At 38.4% G+C, this 19,820-nt stretch overlaps 1 protein-coding gene across 1 annotated transcript in view; it reads right to left on the bottom strand.

Annotated features, from left to right (window-relative positions):
- Window positions 1–7,351: 7,351 nt before the first annotated feature.
- The window catches only part of LOC141379156 (Ig kappa-b4 chain C region), a 32,379-nt gene continuing 19,910 nt past the window's right edge, over window positions 7,352–19,820 (bottom strand). The window contains exons 3-5 of the mRNA XM_087295798.1: window positions 9,444–9,522; window positions 8,917–9,060; window positions 7,352–8,266 (exon numbers count right to left, since the gene is read on the bottom strand). Coding sequence (XP_087151924.1) covers window positions 9,503–9,522 — 20 coding nt within the window. The 3' untranslated portion in view covers window positions 7,352–8,266; window positions 8,917–9,060; window positions 9,444–9,502. The remainder of the gene's footprint in view (window positions 8,267–8,916; window positions 9,061–9,443; window positions 9,523–19,820) is intronic.

Raw genomic sequence — 19,820 nt, 5'->3', positions numbered from 1 at the left:
ATTCCTTATTATGAACATAACATTTAATCGATCTTTACATTCTGTATGTAATTCTGTATTGACCAGTTTGTTATTTTTGAGTTATACTGTTTAAATCAATTAGCAATTCGACTATTGGCTCAGGCTGCTGCTCCAGCTATACAGTCCATCCTCCTGCAGCTCACTGGGACTCACATTCACACCAGAGCTCCTGCTGCTGTCGTCCACCTTCCAGCTCAGCGTCCAGTCAGAGGGGAACCCCTTACTGGCCACACACACCACTGTAGACAAACCCTTCTGCAGCTGATCTCTGGTGGGCCAAAGCACCGCCACAGTGGGACGAGTCGCAGCTAGAGAGAGAGAGAGGGAACTTGAACTTTCACTTCTCTTTAACAGGTTCACAGTTAATCAAGCACATCTCCAATGCAACAGCCTGTAACAACAGATTCATTTTACTGACAGAAATTTGCATGTTTATTTAAAATCTCAGTATTTATAATTAATATCAAAATCAATATTTATCAACATGATGTAAATAGTAATGTATTTCTTAAAATGCTGCGACACTTTTTTAAATAACATAAGCTTTGCTTTTGAACTTAATTTGTCAATAAATTATATCTGAAAATTACATTTCTGAATGTATTTACATATTTATAGCAATAACATATTCAGAATTTAAACACTTTATTCATCTTAAACAAGCATATTACAGAAATCTGATGTTGCATTTTGTTCTAATTCATTGAAAGAAAAGTTTTTATCCTTTTTGTTACTATTATAAAACATCTAAAAATAAAATGCTTGAAACTTTATATTTTTATATTCCTGTCTAATGTGAAAACTTAATATCAATAATAAAACTTAATTCATCAATTCAATAAATGACAGTGAATATAAATTTAAAGTAAAATGTTAGCCCTCCTGTGAAACTAAGTACTTCCTACTTAAACTAAATATGAAACTAAATATTTTCCAAGATTTCTTCATCATATTTTAGTATACATTTCCCCATATGATAGTTTTAAAAGCTTATTTCTAATAGCTAACTTATTTTGTATTTGCCATGACTACAATATATATTTTCCTGCTTATTTTTGCAAGATACTCATATTCAGCTTAATGTGACAATTAGTCTTACCCAAGTTATTTAAATTGGGTAGAGAGGGTAAAATAATAAGGCAAGTTATTGGACAACAGTGATTTGTTCTGTAGACAATTGAAAAAAAAATCTTAAGGGACCTAATAATTTTGACTTTAAAAATGTTTTAAGTATATTTAAAACTTTTATTTATTCAGTCAAACCGAATGAAATAGGAATAGGTAATATTGTGAAACACTCCTTGCTGTAACAACGGGGGATGACACACAACTGGAGGTAGGATCCAAATGCAGGTTTAATCGTGGTCAGGCAAGCAGTGGTCAATACAGGTGCAAACGGGTATGGCAGTGCAGAATCTTAATCAGTACACTGGCTATAGGTCGTAAGGCTAAACAGGAGAACAAGCAGGGGCGGACTGGGACAAAAATTCAGCCCTGGCACTGTAGCCACACCAGCCCACATGACCACACCGACACAGCCCCACCGACAGAAACGCACATTTACTACTTATATTGGTGTACAGATAGTGAAATAATATAAGCAGTACCATATATGTAATAGATATTTAAACATTTACTGTAATGTATGTGACTGGAAGAAAAACAACCCATTTATAACAAATTCATACATACAGTAAAACGAAATTAAAATAATTTAAAGTCAGTGTGCTGTCTGTTTACCATTTGTCTGCTATTTATGATAGGAGTAACCTGTGAATGTGTATCACACACACACACACACACACACACACACACACACACACACACACACACACGCGCACACACACACACACACACACACACACACACACACACCTTTACACACAAATGGACATGCAGCACTACATTCAGCATACTTTTATTCACAAATAACTATACTTGGCATTCTCTGAAGTGTTGTTCTTTATTGCCAAGGTCCATAGACTATGTTAGCGTCTCCTTGTTTCTATGTTGACAGTAAACACATTGTCTGATTCTACATCTTCTCATCCATTTTAACTCTGTAACTCTGCAATTTTAATATGCCTGTATGGCTGTCTGAGAGTATACTTGTTTCTCACCCTTGCCTGACTCTTATTGTGTCAATGCTTTTTGCTGGTCTCTGGAGTCACTGTGTCATCATTATTTGAATCACTGCTTTTGCTAGGCTTGACTCATTCTAGTTTTTAATAAATATGTGCTTATAAAACAATTACAGGTGACCTAAAGAATAAATATTAACAATTATGGCCTATTCTACAGTTAAGTTTAAATGTAACTATGTAGACTTAACTACATTTTTTGTCATGTGTTCACCTCTACTGTAGAGTTAACTACTAACCAAAAGTACAGTGTGTAATGTTTTTTTTTTTTTTTTTCTACCTCTACGACACTCCTCCCTGTCTCTGCTAGGCCTACCGTAGCATCCTTTCTCACAGCACTGGTATTGGCAACACCCTAGTTAATAAACACAGTATAGGATGTAAAGATTGCAGCACAATGTTCTTACTGACTGCTCTGAACATTTGAATACCAGGGTTTCTGCAGGTTTATTCAAATCAAATTTAAAACATTTCAAGACCCTTTTAAGACCATTTTAAATAAAATTGTAGACTTATAGAGGGCTAAACACAAAGGATTTTTTCTAATGGTCTGGTAACTTTAGTAAATAGATTTTGTATTAATTGAAGATAATGTAAAGGGATGTGTTGCTTTATTTTTTCTTCCATGATTAGGGAATTTAATTTGGAGATTTTGCTGAAAATAATGTAACAGCTTTTTTAAACTGAATCTCTTTGCAATAAAATAACTGATTTGGCCAGATTGGGTAGCTTTACTTGGATAGAGGGAAATTAAGAACAGTTTAAAATGATTTAAGACCTACAACACAATATTTCAGTGAACTTAAGACTATTTAAGGCCTAATATTTTGTTTTTCAAAATTTAAGACTTTTTAAGACCCTGCGGAAACCCTGTATACAAATTAATACAATTAAGTAATAACAGTAGCACCACAAGCAATAGAATATAAAGCAAAAATTAAAAAAAGCAGCAATATTTGTGTGCACTAGCAGATTTGTTCATTTTTAACCCTTCATGATATATAGTTATTTGTGAAATTATGCTGAAGTGTTGCTAGTGCTGCACCTCCATTTGTGTGTAAAGGTGTGGTTGTGTGTGTGATATACATTCACAGGCTCCTATCATAAGGGTTAATTTATTTTTAAATAGAGCCACAGTGTTAAAAAGGCTCCCATGAGCTTCTATTTTGAAGTGTTTCTGGCAATCAGTGATCTCATACACCTTGTTGATTGTACATGGAAGTGTTTTAGTATCTTTATTTTTATTTATTTTTTTTCTGATTCCTTAATTTGTTTATTTTAATTTGTTGTAGACTACACCAACCCACAAGGATACCCAAAGTGATTGCTAGCACTTGCATACTCAGTGCTTGTTGGAAACTTTGTGGAAAGAATAAAGAGTCAAAATAATTCTGGATAGATTGAATCTCATTTTCCCTGACAATGAGATGATTATGTACTGTAACCTATGCATGTATTTAATGTATTAGTTGAAAGACTAGCTATGTATTCAGAGTTTACAACAAATGCATACAGTACTGTGGCTATAGCTTTAGGTTCTTTTGCATGTTAGAATATATTCCTAGTAGCATACAGCAGTCTGTATACCAGAAATCACGTTATCTGCTGACAATGACATTAAAATGTGCGGGAGTTCTAGGCTAAGCTGACAACTGTTAAACACAATGTAGTCACTGTTTAATGCACTGTCACAAACTGTCAGAAGTAGCGTGAATGGTGATACATTTACTTGGTATGTTTTAGTATAATGACTTAGAAGTACATTTTTTGTTTTCTTACCTCCTCTACCGCGCTACTGTCCTCCGACGCAGCATCCGAATGTTCGAGAATATTTCAGTAACCTTATGCATTTGGCAGCGTCTGATTTTAGAGCCCTTTTGCGCTCTTTCTCTGAGCTTTTCAGCACCGCCTTTTATTTTTACGGTACATCTCTGACAAATAGCTTGTGTGGCACTTATTGTTTGTTTTACATTCTTGCTAGATTTTGATTACGTCTGCGTAATCTCAGGTTGGGTCGGCCCCTCTCGAAACCAGCCGGCCGTCGCCGATTGGACCAAATGCGCAACATTTATTATTATTATTATTATTATTATTATTATTATCATCATCATCATCATAATATCACATCTTGTAAGAGATAAAAGCTTGTAAAAGCATGTAAAAACAATACATATTTACAAAAAAAAAAAAAAACCTGACCGGCCCACATTTAAAAAATGGTTCAGCCCTTCTGGCATTTGCCAGAATTGCCAGATGGCCAGTCCGCCCCTGAGAACAAGGATAAAAAAGGCTGGGTCGAAACACAGGAAACAAGACAGGGAAACCACGTTGTAGTGTTATCAACAGATTAACAAGACTCGGCCAACTGAGAGGGTGAATGTGTGGCTTATGTAGTGAATGCAATCAGTCTCTGATAGTCCTCACGTGTTGCAAGTGTAATCAGTCTAGATGAGTGAGCATGGGTCTCTGGGCGAAGTGCATGTCTGAATATGTAGTCCAGGAAAAGGCGGAAGTGTAGTCCATGGTTATTGTGTGGGAACCAGCGATCTATGGAGAACGATCGCTGGTTATTGTGACACTTGCTCTGTGAAATCATTTGATTTTTTTTTATAAAGTATAAAATTACACAGGAGGGCTAATAATTTTGACATCAACTGCATGTATATAATTTAAATGAATAAAATCTTATAATATAAACATTTGCAACATTAGTATTCTGCTCAAAGTGTCACTGAAAATTTCACGGGATGATTGTTTTTATTCACTCTCTATATTTAAACAGAACAAAGATTAACTTACTTCCAATTGAGAGTCAAGTGCCTCCACCGAACGTGCGCCACTGTAACACAAACACAATCATCAGCTGTACAGAAACCTCCTGCACTAGAACTGATGCTGAGACAGTTATTTTAGCATCAAAACTAACACAAAATAACAAAAACACGTCTCTTACCAAAACTGTCTCAGCTTCTTAGATGGGGGGAATGTTTCTTAAGAAAATGGTTTTTTATTAACCTAAATTTTATTTAATTGATGTGCTAAAAGTTTTATTTTTTAATTTTTTAAAATAATAATAATAATAATTGTTATTATTTTTATTTGTCAATTCCAGAAAGCATTTCAAGAGTGTTTTGCATATTAACTGAACAGTGTGCTTAAAACTGCATTCACAAATTCACACACACACAGACACGACACACAAACACAGACATTTAAAACAATGTATTCTCTTATTCTAATGCTGCATGGAGACACTCTGTTTTCTCGCTCAAGGTTCAAAATAATCTATTTGTGAAGATACATTTAATTTATTTTTTTGAAGTTGAGCTCTTAGCTTTATTTCTATATTGTTTTTAACAATGTCATAGCAGAATTAAACTTTACACTTTCATTTTTTATTCTCTTCATCAGTGTCTCATCAAGAGGTTCAGTCTCTTGAGTCTCTGTCTGTAAAAGCAGGGGATTCTGCTTCTATCAGCTGTAATGGGACAAATGGAGTTGATGACATGAGCTGGTATTTGCAGAAACCTGAAAAGCTCCTAAACTCCTGATATATAAGACAAGTCGACTTCAATCTGGAGTTTCTAATCGATTCAGTGGAAGTCAGTCTAGACTTCATTTTACACTGAACATGTGTGCAGTCCAGCCAGAAGATGCAGGAGTTTATCACTGTATGGGGGCTTACAGCTACGGGCGCACACAGCGAAACAACATCATACAAAAACCTCAATTAGTTAAACACTACAGAGAACACATGAATCACTTCTGGCAAGTTAAAACTGTAATGTAGAATTTATTCATGAAACAATAACACTATTCAACAGTCTGATGACTTTTTGGATTTTTTGGACCATTTTGGATTTCAACATAAACTATTAAAAGAAATGGTGAGCTTCTTCTAGATTTATTTCTTGTACAAAAGGAGATGTTAGTATTCATGGTATTCAGATCCACTGTATCGCACATGTACATCTCAACCAACTGTTTAAAACTGATTTTAACATAAAAACATGGTAACTGTAAACACAGGCCTAAAATCCTTCTGCACATAATTACTTGAGCATTACCTTTCATATTTAAATTAAGTTTTTAACAAAAAGTAATTTTCTAATGTCTGTAATGTAAGTTAATAAAAGTCAATAATTCTGATTGTAATATAATGTAAAATAATATAATATAATATATAAATAGTTTGCTTACTGCTTACACCACAAATGCATATTTATGTAAGATAAATTGGCATAATTACACACATAAAAACAATAATAAATTATTCAACTATATTTATAATTTCTATACATACTAATTTCCCCAAAGGCAAACCATACACAAATTACTTTTGCTGTGTGTATAATTGAAATACTGAAAAAAAGAAGTCCCCCACTATAGGAATTTCAATTGAATTATATTTATTTATTTATTTCACAAGTTTCTCTTTCTAAACAGGACAGATCCAAAAAAGTGTGCCTGATTCTTTTCCCAAAACCCAAAATAATTATCATGTTTTTAGTTTATAAAACAGTAAACAAAAAAAATACTTCTTTTATTTTGTGTTTGATCACATGTGGTGTAAATCCAGCGAGCACTGAATGAACACACACACACACACACACACACACACACACACACACACACACACACACACACACACACAAACATAAGGGTCATTATCACTATAAAGTGCCTTTGAGACGTCAGAATTACAAAAAAGAAAAAAGAAAAAAAAGCTTTTTTTTAATTAAACACACAGCTGTTGCAATAATTAGACTTTAGGCTGTAAGAAATGAATGTTTTTTGAGCTCAGGCCTTTTTTATAAATAAACTACAAGCAGACAAAGAGTCAACAAACCTCAAATTGTGTCAACTCTGTTATGGACAAAATCAAAGTAGTTTAAGTATGTTTTCATTGCAGTGTGATTCTAAAATGTATCTTTTCAGAAAGGTAACGTGTCTCTTTACCAGCACACTAAAAAACACAGGGTTAAAAACTACCCAAATTGGGTTGTTTTTAACCCTACTGCTGGGTAAATGAACACATCAGGGGTTAAATTAACCCAAGTAATTGGGTTATTATTTTTAACCCCACAATTGGGTTGTTTTTTCTACCCAATAATTGGTTATTTTTACTTAAATAATAGGTTGATTTGATTTAATAAATAGGTTATTTAAATGCATTTTTTTTTTCTTTTAAAATCATTAACCACATAAAAACAATCAGGTCAATATTTTATTAGCTTTATTTTTTGTTCCTTTAAAATTGTTCAGCACATTACACTTAGTAAATCAACTAAAAATTCAAGAGATCATACAAAAGTAAATACAAATTATAAACTGCACTCAAAACTATTTGTTTCATATACATGGGTTGCCTGAGGTTTTAAGTTATTTCTCCAAATTACCTCAAGGTAAAACACTTTAAACAAATTACATGAATTCACATGCACATGCATGTAAAATCCCAAATGTTTTAACATTTAACATTTAACAAAATTCATTAACTACAAAAAACCTCAAGGTTTGCTAAAGCTGTTTGCACATAAATCCATATGCACACCAAAATACCTCAACAGTTGTTTGTTACAAAGCAGTGTTTTTAGTCTATATTATGAACCATATATTCATAATATATTAATTTGTGCTGGACATATGTGTGAACATAAAGTAGTACTCTTCCTCAAGCAATATGCTGTTTACATACAAAAAAAAAACAAAAAAAAACTGTAAAATGAAAACAAATAAAACTAAAACTATAATGCTACCTCAAGACGGCGTAGTAGTTCAGTGGGTAGCGCTGTCGCGTCACAGCAAAAAGGTTGCTGGTTCGAGTCCCGGCTGGATCAGTTGGCATTTCTGTGTGGAGTTTGCATGTTCTCCCTGTGTTGGCGTGGGTTTCCTCCGGGTGCTCCGGTTTCCCCCATAAGTCCAAAGACATGAGCTATAGGCGAATTAAATAAGCTAAATTGTCTGTGAGCGTCTATAGCTCCGAAGCTTTTCCTGGCAGGATGACAAATGCCTGGGGGTCAGAGTGTCCATTTTGAAGTGACAAAAGTAAAAGGTCTTGATGCTCCAGTCTGCTGGAGATACTCCACTATATTTGTTCCAACCTAAAGGACAGATAATGCAAATGAAAAGATGCACGGACCACTTGATTGGCCTACGAAGCATGGCAAACGTTGTTAATGCATTGTGAAACAACATAAACCAATGAATGACATTAACTTTAACATTAACAAAAATTAATAAAAGCTGTAACAAATTTGTTGCTCATTGTTACTTTATGTTGGTTGAAGGAATAGTATTAACAGATGTTAATAATAATATTAACAAATACAAAATATTGTAAAATGTTACCAGATTTCTTGTTACATGATCTTACATTATATTTACATTTAACAGACATATTCATCCAAATTGATTGTAATGAATCTCAGCAATATTTAAAATTACACTGTTAACCTATCACTTATATCTTAACCCACTATTGCATCTACCCAAGTCACCAAACCTGTCCCAAACTTTACACATATCTCCCCTCAATATCGACAAAAGAATAAAAAAATATGAACACAAAAAGTACATTGTACTGATTGTTTTTTTTTATATGAGTATTATTTAAGGGCGCTGGCTACTTAATATAATAAATGTAAGCTAAACAAAATAGTATTTTCCCTTGACATCCTAAAGTTATGGGGTATAAAGATTACATTTTTTTTTTTTTAAACTACTGTTTTAAAAAATTAGGTCTACCCATTACCTGGCATGACTGTCCTGCTTGGTGCATCTTTTTTCTCTCCTTGTGGCATTCTCAAGTGCCTCAAATGCTTTCGTATGTTCCTCAGCCTCTCTTCAAAGTACCCAGGACTGGTCTGTTATTTCAACTTTGCGCATACCATGTTTCCTGCAAATACATTTAAAAAAAAAAGTATGAACACACAATACACATGAATTAGACCTGAATTAGACTATGAGTATTGTAAAACATTCTACACATTGATCTTCATCTACACATTGTCAATTATCCACCTTTTTTTGCAACAAGAAAGTATGCTTGTTTCTGTGAATGTGTTAGACTTACACATTCATGAGCTGTTATGGGTAAAAGACTAGAAGAATAACAAATGGTAGTAAACTAAATTACTTGCACAACAAACTAGTTTTGTAAAGTTTTATGCTGAAGACTATACATTAAATACTATTAATTTATAGGTTATACATGTCAGATTTGTGATGATCAATTTGCACAAAAGCACAAGACAAATAGGACATAACAGGAAAACTTACCTTCAAAACTATACGTTCTGGAAGCTGCCATTCATTGAACTTATGTAGAAAGCAATCCATCAAAGCACACAGAGATCACCTAAAACATAAAAACAGAACTTCATTTCAGCAAACAGTTTTATTTATGATGCATTATTTAACCATCATTTCTAATTTCAGTATCCCACAAAAGAAAGTTAATCATTAGCCGCATTTCCACTATCAGGCCAGTACGAGCCAGGGCTTTTATCGGGCCAGGCCGTGCCAACCAACCGAGTGGTTGAGCAGTGAGGCCGAAATCATGTCGCGTTTCCACTGTCGGGCTAGTAGCTCGCAGCGCGTCACGCAAACCCAGGCCCCAGAACATCCCCCGAATCGAACGTCACACAACCCGCCCACTTCAGCGGGAATCAGGCAGATAAAGCACACCATCACATCATCACGAAACTATTAAAATTAGGACTACCAAAACAAACAAATGACACGTTACTTTAGGAGACACAATGGGATACAATCCCTCTCTTATAACCTCCTGAAGCACAGGTGAAATCAATCCAATTTAATTGGCGGGACCGTGTGTGACGTCAGACAGGGAGGAATAAAAGCACCACAAAATTCAATTCAATTCAATTCAGCTTTATTTGTATAGCGTTTTTACAAAATAGATTGTGTCAAAGCAGCTTCACATAAATGGTCATAGTAACTGGAACAGTGTAGTTCAGTTTTTAGTGTTTAAGTTCTGTTCACTTTAGCTCAGTTCAGTGTGATTTAATCATTACTGAGAGTTCAAACACTGAAGAGCAAATTCATCGATGCGTAGCTCTACCAATCCTCAACCATGCGAGCCAGTGGCGACTGCGGAGAGGGAAAAAAACTTCACCTGATGGGAGTGAAGAAAAAAAACCTTGTGAGAACCAGACTCAGTTCGGCATGACCATTTTAATTTCTCCGCTGGCCAAAAGTCTTGTGCAGAGCTTCAGTCACCGCGGTGGGCTGGAAGATGGCCTCAGCGAAGACTCGTCTGTCCCTGGAGCGTCGCTGGAATCAGTCTCATATTCTCCACTTCCCATGACCATCAGCGCAGCAGCAGCTCAGGATATGGCCTGGTCCCGGATATGGAAACCTTGGGATCATCTCGTCGCTGGTCTTGGATCCAATCAGTGACTCCGCATAATCTAAGGACCTCGGGATGAGTATCCCCAGGTGAAAATAGAGAATAAAGAGAATAATTAGCGTAGCTGCTGTTCATAGTGTATATAAGCAAGATGCAGAAGCCTGTGTGGAACCCGCTAGGTGATGCATTGAGTGTATGCTTTACTAAACAGATAGGTCTTTAATCTAGTTTTGAACTGGGAGAGTGTGTCTGAGCCTCGGACGTTATCAGGAAGGCTATTCCAGAGTGTAGGAGCCATGAAAGAGAAGGCTCGACCTCCTTTACTCGATTTTGCTATTCTAGGTACTACCAGAAGCCCTGAGTTTTGAGATCTTAAAGAGCGAGTTGGATTGTAGCGAGACAGAAGGTTGGTTAGATAAACAGGAGCTAGATTATTTAGAGCTTTATAGGTGAGAAGTAATATTTTAAATTCAATACGAAACTTAACAGGCAGCCAGTGGAAGGAGGATAAAATTTGGGTGATTTGATCATATTTTCTAGACCTGGTCAGAACTCTGGCTGCTGCATTTTGTACTAACTGAAGTTTGTTAATAGAGGATGCTGGGCAGCCAGCAAATAGAGCATTGCAGAAATTCAGCCTCGAAGTCATAAAAGCATGGACTAGCTTTTCTGCATCTGAGATGGATAGCATATTTCGTAATTTAGCGATATTTCTCAGATGAAAGAAGGCAGTTTTTGTGACATGGGATATATGATTTTCAAAAGTTAGATTGCTGTCTAATATGACACCCAGATCTTTTATAGTAGAGCTAAAGCTAACTTTGTATCCCTCTAATTGTAGATTGAGTTGCGAGATCTGCTGTGTACAAGATTTAGGCCCAATAAGTAATAATTCTGTTTTGTCGGAGGTTAAGAGAAGAAAATTGTTGGTCATCCAGTCTTTAATGTCTTTGATACACTAAGTTAGTTTAGACAGTTGAGACGTCTCGTCAGGTTTAGTTGAAATATATAATTGAGTATCATCTGCATAGCAGTGAAAGCTGATCCCATGTCTTCTAATAATGTCTCCCAGAGGTAGCATGTAAATTGTAAACAGTAAAGGGCCTAAAACTGATCCTTGAGGCACCCCATACTTTACTGGGCTGACTTGTGAAGGCTGTCCATTAATATTCACAAACTGGTAACGGTCAGTTAAGTATGACTTAAACCATTGTAGAGCCTGTCCCTGGACACCTGTAGACTTTAAGCGATTTATGAGGATATTGTGGTCAATGGTGTCAAATGCCGCACTAAGATCGAGTAAAACTAATAGCGAGACGCACCCTCGGTCAGCAGCTAAGAGTAAATCATTGGTTATTTTCCCTAAGGTGGTTTCTGTACTGTGATGAGCCCTGAAACCTGACTGAAACACTTCAAAAATATTGTTCGTCCGCAGAAAAGAGCATAATTGAGTAGACACAATTTTTTCTAGTATTTTAGACATAAATGGAAGATTTGAAATAGGCCTATAGTTAGCTCAGTTGTTGGGGTCTAGTTGCGGTTTCTTAATAATAGGCCTAATAACAGCTAGCTTGTAAGAGTTTGGAACATGGATTTGGAGTATAAGCCGGTGCAGAAAGTTTGGCATCTCCTATTTTCTGTCTAAAGCCTTCTATTTTATCACTGAAAAAATTCATGAAGTCATCACTACTAATTTGCGGTGGAACAGTTTGTTCCAAGGATGACCGATTATTTGCTAATTTAGAGATGGTGTTAAATAAAAATCTAGGATTGTTATGATTATTTTCTATCAGTTTGCGCAGGTGCTCGGTTCTGGCAGATTTTAGAGCCCTCCTATAGCTGGACATACTGTCTTTGTACGCAATTCTAAAGACCTCTAAATTAGTTTTTTTCCATTTACGTTTCAGGGCGCGGGTTGCTGTTTTGAGCGCACAAGTGTGACTATTATACCATGGTATAGCTTTAATCTCTCTAGCCTTTTTTTAAAGGCTAGAGTGCCACAGTATTTAGTGTGCTAGTAAAGATGGCATCCATACTGCTGGTTACTACATCAAGATCATTTGAGTTTGCGTGTGCATTACGAAATAGAGAAAGATCAGGTAAGTTATTTATAAATTCATCTTTGGTTGACGGAACAATAGTTCTACTAGGGCGGAGTATTGGAGGGGGTTTGCTGATTTCAGGTAAACACAGCTTATATAGTAAGAGGTAGTGATCTGTAATATCATCACTTTGTGGTATAATGTCTACGTCAATAACCTCGATTCCATAAGACAGAATTAGATCTAATGTATGATTTAAGCGGTGGTTTGGACCCACAACGTTTTGCTTTATCCCAAGTGAGTGTATTAAATCCATAAACGCGAGCCCTAATGTATCGTTAGCGTCATCTATGTGGATGTTAAAGTCACCTACAATTAGCATTTTAACAGTTTTGACTAGTAAGTCAGAAATAAAATCAGAAAATTCTTTTAGAAAATTGACATAGGGTCCTGGGGGTCTATATATGGTGATTAAAGCGAGAGATAACATAGGTTTTTGCATAGTATCTGGAAGCTGAACATTAAGCGCTAATACTTCAAAGGAGCTAAACATAAGACCGTTTCTCTGATTAACATTAAGGAAATCACTAAAGATTGATGCAACTCCACCACCACGACCAGTTTGACGAGCCTCATGTTTATATAAGAATCCTGGAGGAGTTGCTTCATTTAAGCTAATATAGTCATTTTGTTTCAGCCAGGTTTCAGTAAGACAGAGTGCATTAAGATTGTTTTCTGAAACAATCTTAATCTTAAATCTGAAACAAAAGCATACAACTTCAGCTTTTTCTCTCTTAACTCAGACGTATGAGTCTTTTTCCTCCTACTTACAAGCACTGAAAACGCACTACATTGAAACAATGACTGACTCGCACACACACGCTCTCTATTTGCATCACTATTAAAAATAATAGGCTATTAGAAAAAAAAAATTTAAATCCTGCGGTGTCCTTGTGTAATCATAGATAAGGACACGCATGATTTATGTGTGTGCGCAGTGCCTTTGACCAGAAGCAAGTACAATCAGTCCACGAGAGGGGCACGAGGAGGAGGCTTTTGCTCCTCGCAGGGGCTGCCTGAAGAATTTCCTAATACTAGAACTTCTTTGGAGACTATAGTCGTTTCACGACAATGGTTCTTGGCCACAGTACATGACGGACTTTTCTCCTGAGGGCACTGCCTCACTAGCATCACCACTTTTGGGATAAAACACTGGTGGACAACACCAGGGGTCTTCGCACCCTGAGGCACCAGCGGTGGGAGGGTTGGCGGATGGACCCCCTGTGGGGCATGGAAAGGTAGCCCTTGCTCCTCGCAGGGGCTGCCCGAAGAATTTCCTAATATTAGAACTTCTGAAACGATGCCTGTTTCACAACAATGGTTCTTGGCCATAGTACAAGACGGACTTTGTCTCCTGACAGCGCTGCTTCCCACCCCGCGGGGAATCAGCTTGAGAAGGAGACAAAACTCGAGGTTTTTCTTCTCCTCTTTATCCTCCAGATCGGCATCCTTTCAGCGCGAGCCGGACGCCTGCTACGGCTGCCTTTCCTCTCGCACTGTGGGATTGTGGCTCCGACTCTGCTTCCGAGGGAGTTGAGAGTATGGAAGGCCAAAATAGTTGTTTCCCCATTATGCCCCGAATATGATGAACTGGCTGAGATTAAATCCCCTATAAAATTAATCCCCTATAAAATTAATGTTGCTTGAATTAATCCCCTATAAAAAGTATTATTATATAACATACATTATAATATAGAACATAATAATGATAATAATTATTATTATTATTATAAATATAAGGGGTCTAATTTTAATGAGTACCTGCACAGGGAAGTATTGACCTGAAGCAGGTCTCACATTGCTTGTATGATTAGCCATTTATTCAGCTATGGCTTGCTTAGATTACTCTGTTGCAGAGTGAGGTTTCATATCAAAGAAGTTATCATCTGCAAAAACTCTGCTTTGCCATCAAAGCCTGTAAAAATAATAACATCGGCTCTGATTGGTAAAGTGTATGTGGCAAAAGGTCAACTGGCCAGTTGTTGACATACTATGTAATTATACAATCATACCAAATAGACCGTCTGAAGGACGTCTATGGGAAGGGTGAGGCCTGTTATCGTTCAAGAGGAACTGCTTCAGGCTTTAGACCTGTCTCTCTGTGCCATAAAAATGGATGTTCACAGGGACATTTGTGGCCAAATCCATCCGATATCAAGAAGGAGGACAAATGTCTCTTCCTTGACGCCCCCATTTTGCCCGCTGGTTTATTAGAGAATCTGTTGAGCAGGCAGAGGGGGGTGGGGCTCCTACGGGAGCTTCCTTCCCTAAGAAACCGTTCTTCTGGGGCGGCTAGGCGAGACTAGCCCCAGCCGCAAGCCAGTTTATCCGCTCAGCATTGTGTGGGGCAAGAGAGTGCGTTGCATCCATTCAGCCCCCAAAAACAGTTGGGGTGGGAAGCAGCGCTCTCAGGAGACAAAGTCCATCTTGTACTATGGCCAAGAACCATTGTCGTGAAACGGGCATCGTTTCAGAAGTTCTAGTATTAGGAAATTCTTCGGGCAGCCCCTGCGAGGAGCAAGGGCTACCTTTCCATGCCCCACAGGGGGTCCATCCGCCAACCCTCTCACCGCTGGTGCCTCAGGGTGCGAAGACCCCTGGTGTTGTCCACCAGTGTTTTATCCTAAAAGTGGTGATGCTAGTGAGGCAGTGCCCTCAGGAGAAAAGTTCGTCATGTACTGTGGCCAAGAACCATTGTCGTGAAACGACTATAATCTCCGAAGAAGTTCTAGTATTAGGAAATTCTTCAGGCAGCCCCTGCGAGGAGCAAAAGCCTCCTCCTCGTGCCCCACAGGGGGTCCATCCGCCAACCCTCCCAACGTTGGTGCCTCAGGGCGCGGAGACCCCCAGTGTTGTCCACCAGCGTTTTTTCCCAAAAGTGGCGGTGCTAGTGGACTCACTCCCTCTACGGAGGGTCTGAAAGAAGTTAACTTAGTGGCCTCCTATCGTGAGTTCACTTCAGTGCTCTGAGTTAGCCACTTAGGGGAGCATAGAGGCCAGTCTTGAGGGACTGGTACCGCTGCTGTATTTTCTGGCAGAATGGGAGCGGCTGCCAAACGTTTCGCAGTTGGGTTCTGCTAACCTTAAAGAGGAGCTATATAATGCAGTTTGGTTCACACCCCTCTTGCTGTAATAATTTGCTTTACAATTTTAGTAAAGTTAAAGCAGGCTCTAGAAATGGAAATGAAGTAGACTCCCTTCTGAGGAAGGAAGTCATAAAACAGACATGGAGTCGGGGTTTTTATAGTATTAATTCATTGTTCCAAAGAAGGATGGACGTTATATCCTATATATATATATATATATATATATATATATATATATATATATATATATATATATATATATATATATATATATATATATGTATATATATATATATATATATATATATATGTATAAAGATGACTAAATCACTCTGATCAAACGCTGAAGTTCAAAGCAATGACTATCAGCACCATAGTGTCACAAATACAGTCTGAGGGCTGGTTTGTCACATATCCATCCTTTAGTCACAGAAACTTCCTGAATTTCGCCTTCAGGGGCAAGGCGTACAGGTTTCTTTCATTTGGTCTGGCATTCTCACCCCACACGTTCACCAAAGTAGTTAACGTACCATTGGTTTCACTTTGGCTACAAAGGACTTGTATTCTCTATTTTCTCGATGGCTGGCTAATTTAATTCCAGTTTAGGGAGTTATCAATTCCACATAGAGATGTTGTTCTTGCGTACATAGAGAAGTTAAGGTTGCGGCGAATCCTACAGTAAAGTATTGTGGAAATATAAATTTCTATCAACTAATTCCAAATGAACAATAATCTATGTATAACTGAAAAGTTATATTCTTTGGTTTTTAATTATATAATTTCATTAACATCCCAGCTAGGAGGGACATTTAACCTTTATCTCTCTGACTACAGGCTAAGCCAGTGATGCAAATGCTTTAAACGACTCTGTCTTTGTCTTCGGGTGTTGCTTTTATGCTACAGAAACCCTATGTTGATTAACTTGTGTGGTCAGTAGCTGGGCCGTTTTTTAACACCTATGCCATGCTGACTCCAACTCTTAATTTGCATGCTCTGTTTAGCCATATCCCCTCCTCCTAAGAACACAATATAGACATGAAATCTTTGTCTTAATTCAGACTAATTCAGACTTGTGAGAGACTTGTGAAAGAACTTGCAGACTGCGGACCTCTAGTAGTCTCTTGCAGACACATTGGACACCTTGAAGACGCTGTATGACTGCAGATTAACCAACACGTCTCAATAAAGGAATTCTGCTTGTTCCGAGTCTCCTGGACTGGGTTCTCTCTCTTCTTTTTCACTCATTCATTTATTTTTTTACAACAGTATTATTGTGCCAGTTTATGTTGAGACAGAAGTTGGTAAATACTTTTTAGGTGTATTATGGAACTCCACAACGATGTTCGTGTGTCTGTTCCCCTACTCAAATAGAGTTAATCCAGATCGCCGTAAAGAGTGTCAGGCTGGGCCTAGCCATCACTGTCAAACTGTTAAGAGGCTGGTTAGCAGCAGCCATCAACATGGTTGAGTCTGCTAACATGACATTGTTACAGCAATGGCTCAAATCCAGGGATTTCGCATAATCAAAGCCTTGTGACATTATCTACAAGCTTTATCGATATAGTGACAGCCCTGGTTTCTGTCCCAAAGCCCTACATTGGGAGTAATCTCTCAGCGCATGGCACTGACTTCAGAAGCCGCTTGCGAGGGCAAAGGAGGGACCATCTTCTCCACATGCATATCGATTGCTGGGAGATGTTATCAGTGTTTAATGCTCTGAAACACTTGTTTCCCTCCAATAAGAGGTCACCATGTGTTAGTGAAAACCGACAACACATCGGTGGTCTTTTGTCAGCCATTAGGGGGTCTGAATCCGCACCCTCTGTGCAGGTTGGCGGAGCAGATCCTTCTGTGCGCTCAGGTGAAGCTGCACTCACTGAAGTCAGCTAACATCTCAGGCCCAGGAATGTAGGAGCAGACCCCCTGTTGAGACAGGGGTTGGCGCCTGGGGGATGGCGACTGCACCCAGAAGTGGTAGTGACCATTTGAAAGAGATTCGGCAGAGTCGACGTGGATATATGCACCTGTCAAAACACACAATACCCATAGTGGTTTTTTACTGACACACCCAGCACCATTTGGACTGGATGTCATGGTGCAGACATTGCTGAGGCTTTGTCTGTATTATTTCCCCCTGATCACTTTGCTCCTGGGAGTTCTGGAGAGAGTCCATTCAGGGGGCTCGACCTACTATCGGTGGCCCCTACTCTGGTTTACTGTCAATTCTTATTCTCCTGGACTTGAGTGCAGCCTTTGACACGGTTTTGCACGAGGTTCTTTTGAATAGGCTTGACTCACTAGGGATCTCTGGCACCCCTCTTTTATGGCTGAAGTCATATCTTGCAGATCGTACTAAGTTTGTTCAAATTAAAGATTTTAAGTCAAGATCGCAGATTGTCACTACTGGTGTTCCACAGGGTTCTGTACTGGGTCCACTCCTGTTTATCATATATCTACTGCCTCTTGGTCACATTTTCAGAAAATACAACATACAATTTCACTGTTATGCAGACGACACTCAACTTTACCTGTCCACCAAGCCCTCCTGTTCTTTTCCTCCTCCTGCTTTGAGCAGATGTTTAGCTGAAAAAAAAATCTGGCTTTCAGCTAACTTTTTAAAATTAAACAGCAACAAAACAGAAGCCCTTCTCATCGGCACTAAAAGTGTTTTGGATAAAGCTGATAATTTCACTATAGACATTGACAACAGTACAATTTTTCCCTCCATGCAGGTAAAGCGTTTGGGTGTCATCTTGGATAGCACACTCTAATTTGAAGTTCACATTAATAATATTACACGTACAGCATATTTCCACCTGCATAATATCACTCGTCTCCGCCCTTCTCTCACAACTAATAACACAGCCATTCTTATCCACGCATTAGTTACTTCACGTCTTGACTACTGCAATGCACTTCTTTCTGGACTTCCTTTTAAAACTTCTCCATAAACTCCAACTGGTTCAGAACCATGCAGCTCGTGTCATCTCTAGGACCCCATCTCACGAGCATGTCATACCACCCCTCTATCAGCTTCATTGGCTTCCAGTAAAGTGTTGAATTGATTTTAAAATATTACTTCTAACTTTGAAGGCACTTCACAATCTCGCTCCTCAATATCTCACTGAACTTCTCCATATCTACACCCCTTCTCGTACCCTTAGATCAGCCAACAACTTCACACTGGCACCACCTCGCACTCGATTGAGCACAATGGGAGACAGATCTTTTAGCTCTATGGCTCCTAGGCTATGGAACTCACTTCCAGTAGATCTTAGGAGCAGTGATAGTCTTCACAATGTTAAATCACGTCTAAAGACCCATCTTTTTATCAGGCTTTTACTTAACAATTTTTTTATCATGTTTTTATTATGTTCTTTTATATTCGCTATTGCGTTTTAACTTGATTGGTCAATGATTGTTTTTAGTAATGTTTAATTTGTTTAGCATGTCTGCTGATGCTTATTGTAAGGCGACCTTGGGTGTCTAGAAAGGCGCCATTTACAAATAAAATGAATTATTATTATTATTATTACTTCATCGTACCCAAAAAGAGCGGTGGGTCACGACCAATTCTAGATCTGCGCGTTTTGAACCGCTGTCTGCACAAGCTGCCGTTCAGAATGCTCATGCAGAGGCGCATTCTCCAATGCGTTCGTCCTCGGGATTGGTTTGCAGCCATAGACCTGAAGGACGCGTATTTCCATGTCCCCATTCTTCCACGCCACCGCCAATTTCTGCGGTTTGCGTTCGAGGGTCGAGCGTGGCAGTACCAGGTCCTCCCCTTCGGGCTCTCTCTGTCTCCACAGGTCTTCACCAAACTCGCGGAGGGTGCCTTAGCGCCCCTTCGGCTCGCGGGCATCCACATACTCAATTATCTCGACGACTGGCTGATTTTAGCCCACTCACGGGAGCAATTGATTATTCACAGGGACAAGGTGCTTCGGCATCTCCGCCTACTGGGGCTTCAGGTCAACCGAGAAAAGAGCAAACTCGCCCCCGTGCAGAGGATCTCTTTTCTCGGGATAGAGCTGGACTTGATCACCATGGTAGCGCACCTCTCCGAGGAACGCGCTCGCTTGTTGCTGAACTGTCT

This window comes from Danio rerio, chromosome 19 (assembly GCF_052040795.2).
Source record: "Danio rerio strain M-AB ecotype USA chromosome 19, GRCz13ab, whole genome shotgun sequence".
Lineage (NCBI taxonomy): Eukaryota > Metazoa > Chordata > Actinopteri > Cypriniformes > Danionidae > Danio > Danio rerio.
The sequence above is the reverse complement of the archived record's forward strand: the minus strand, read 5'-3'. Positions and strand labels throughout refer to the sequence as shown.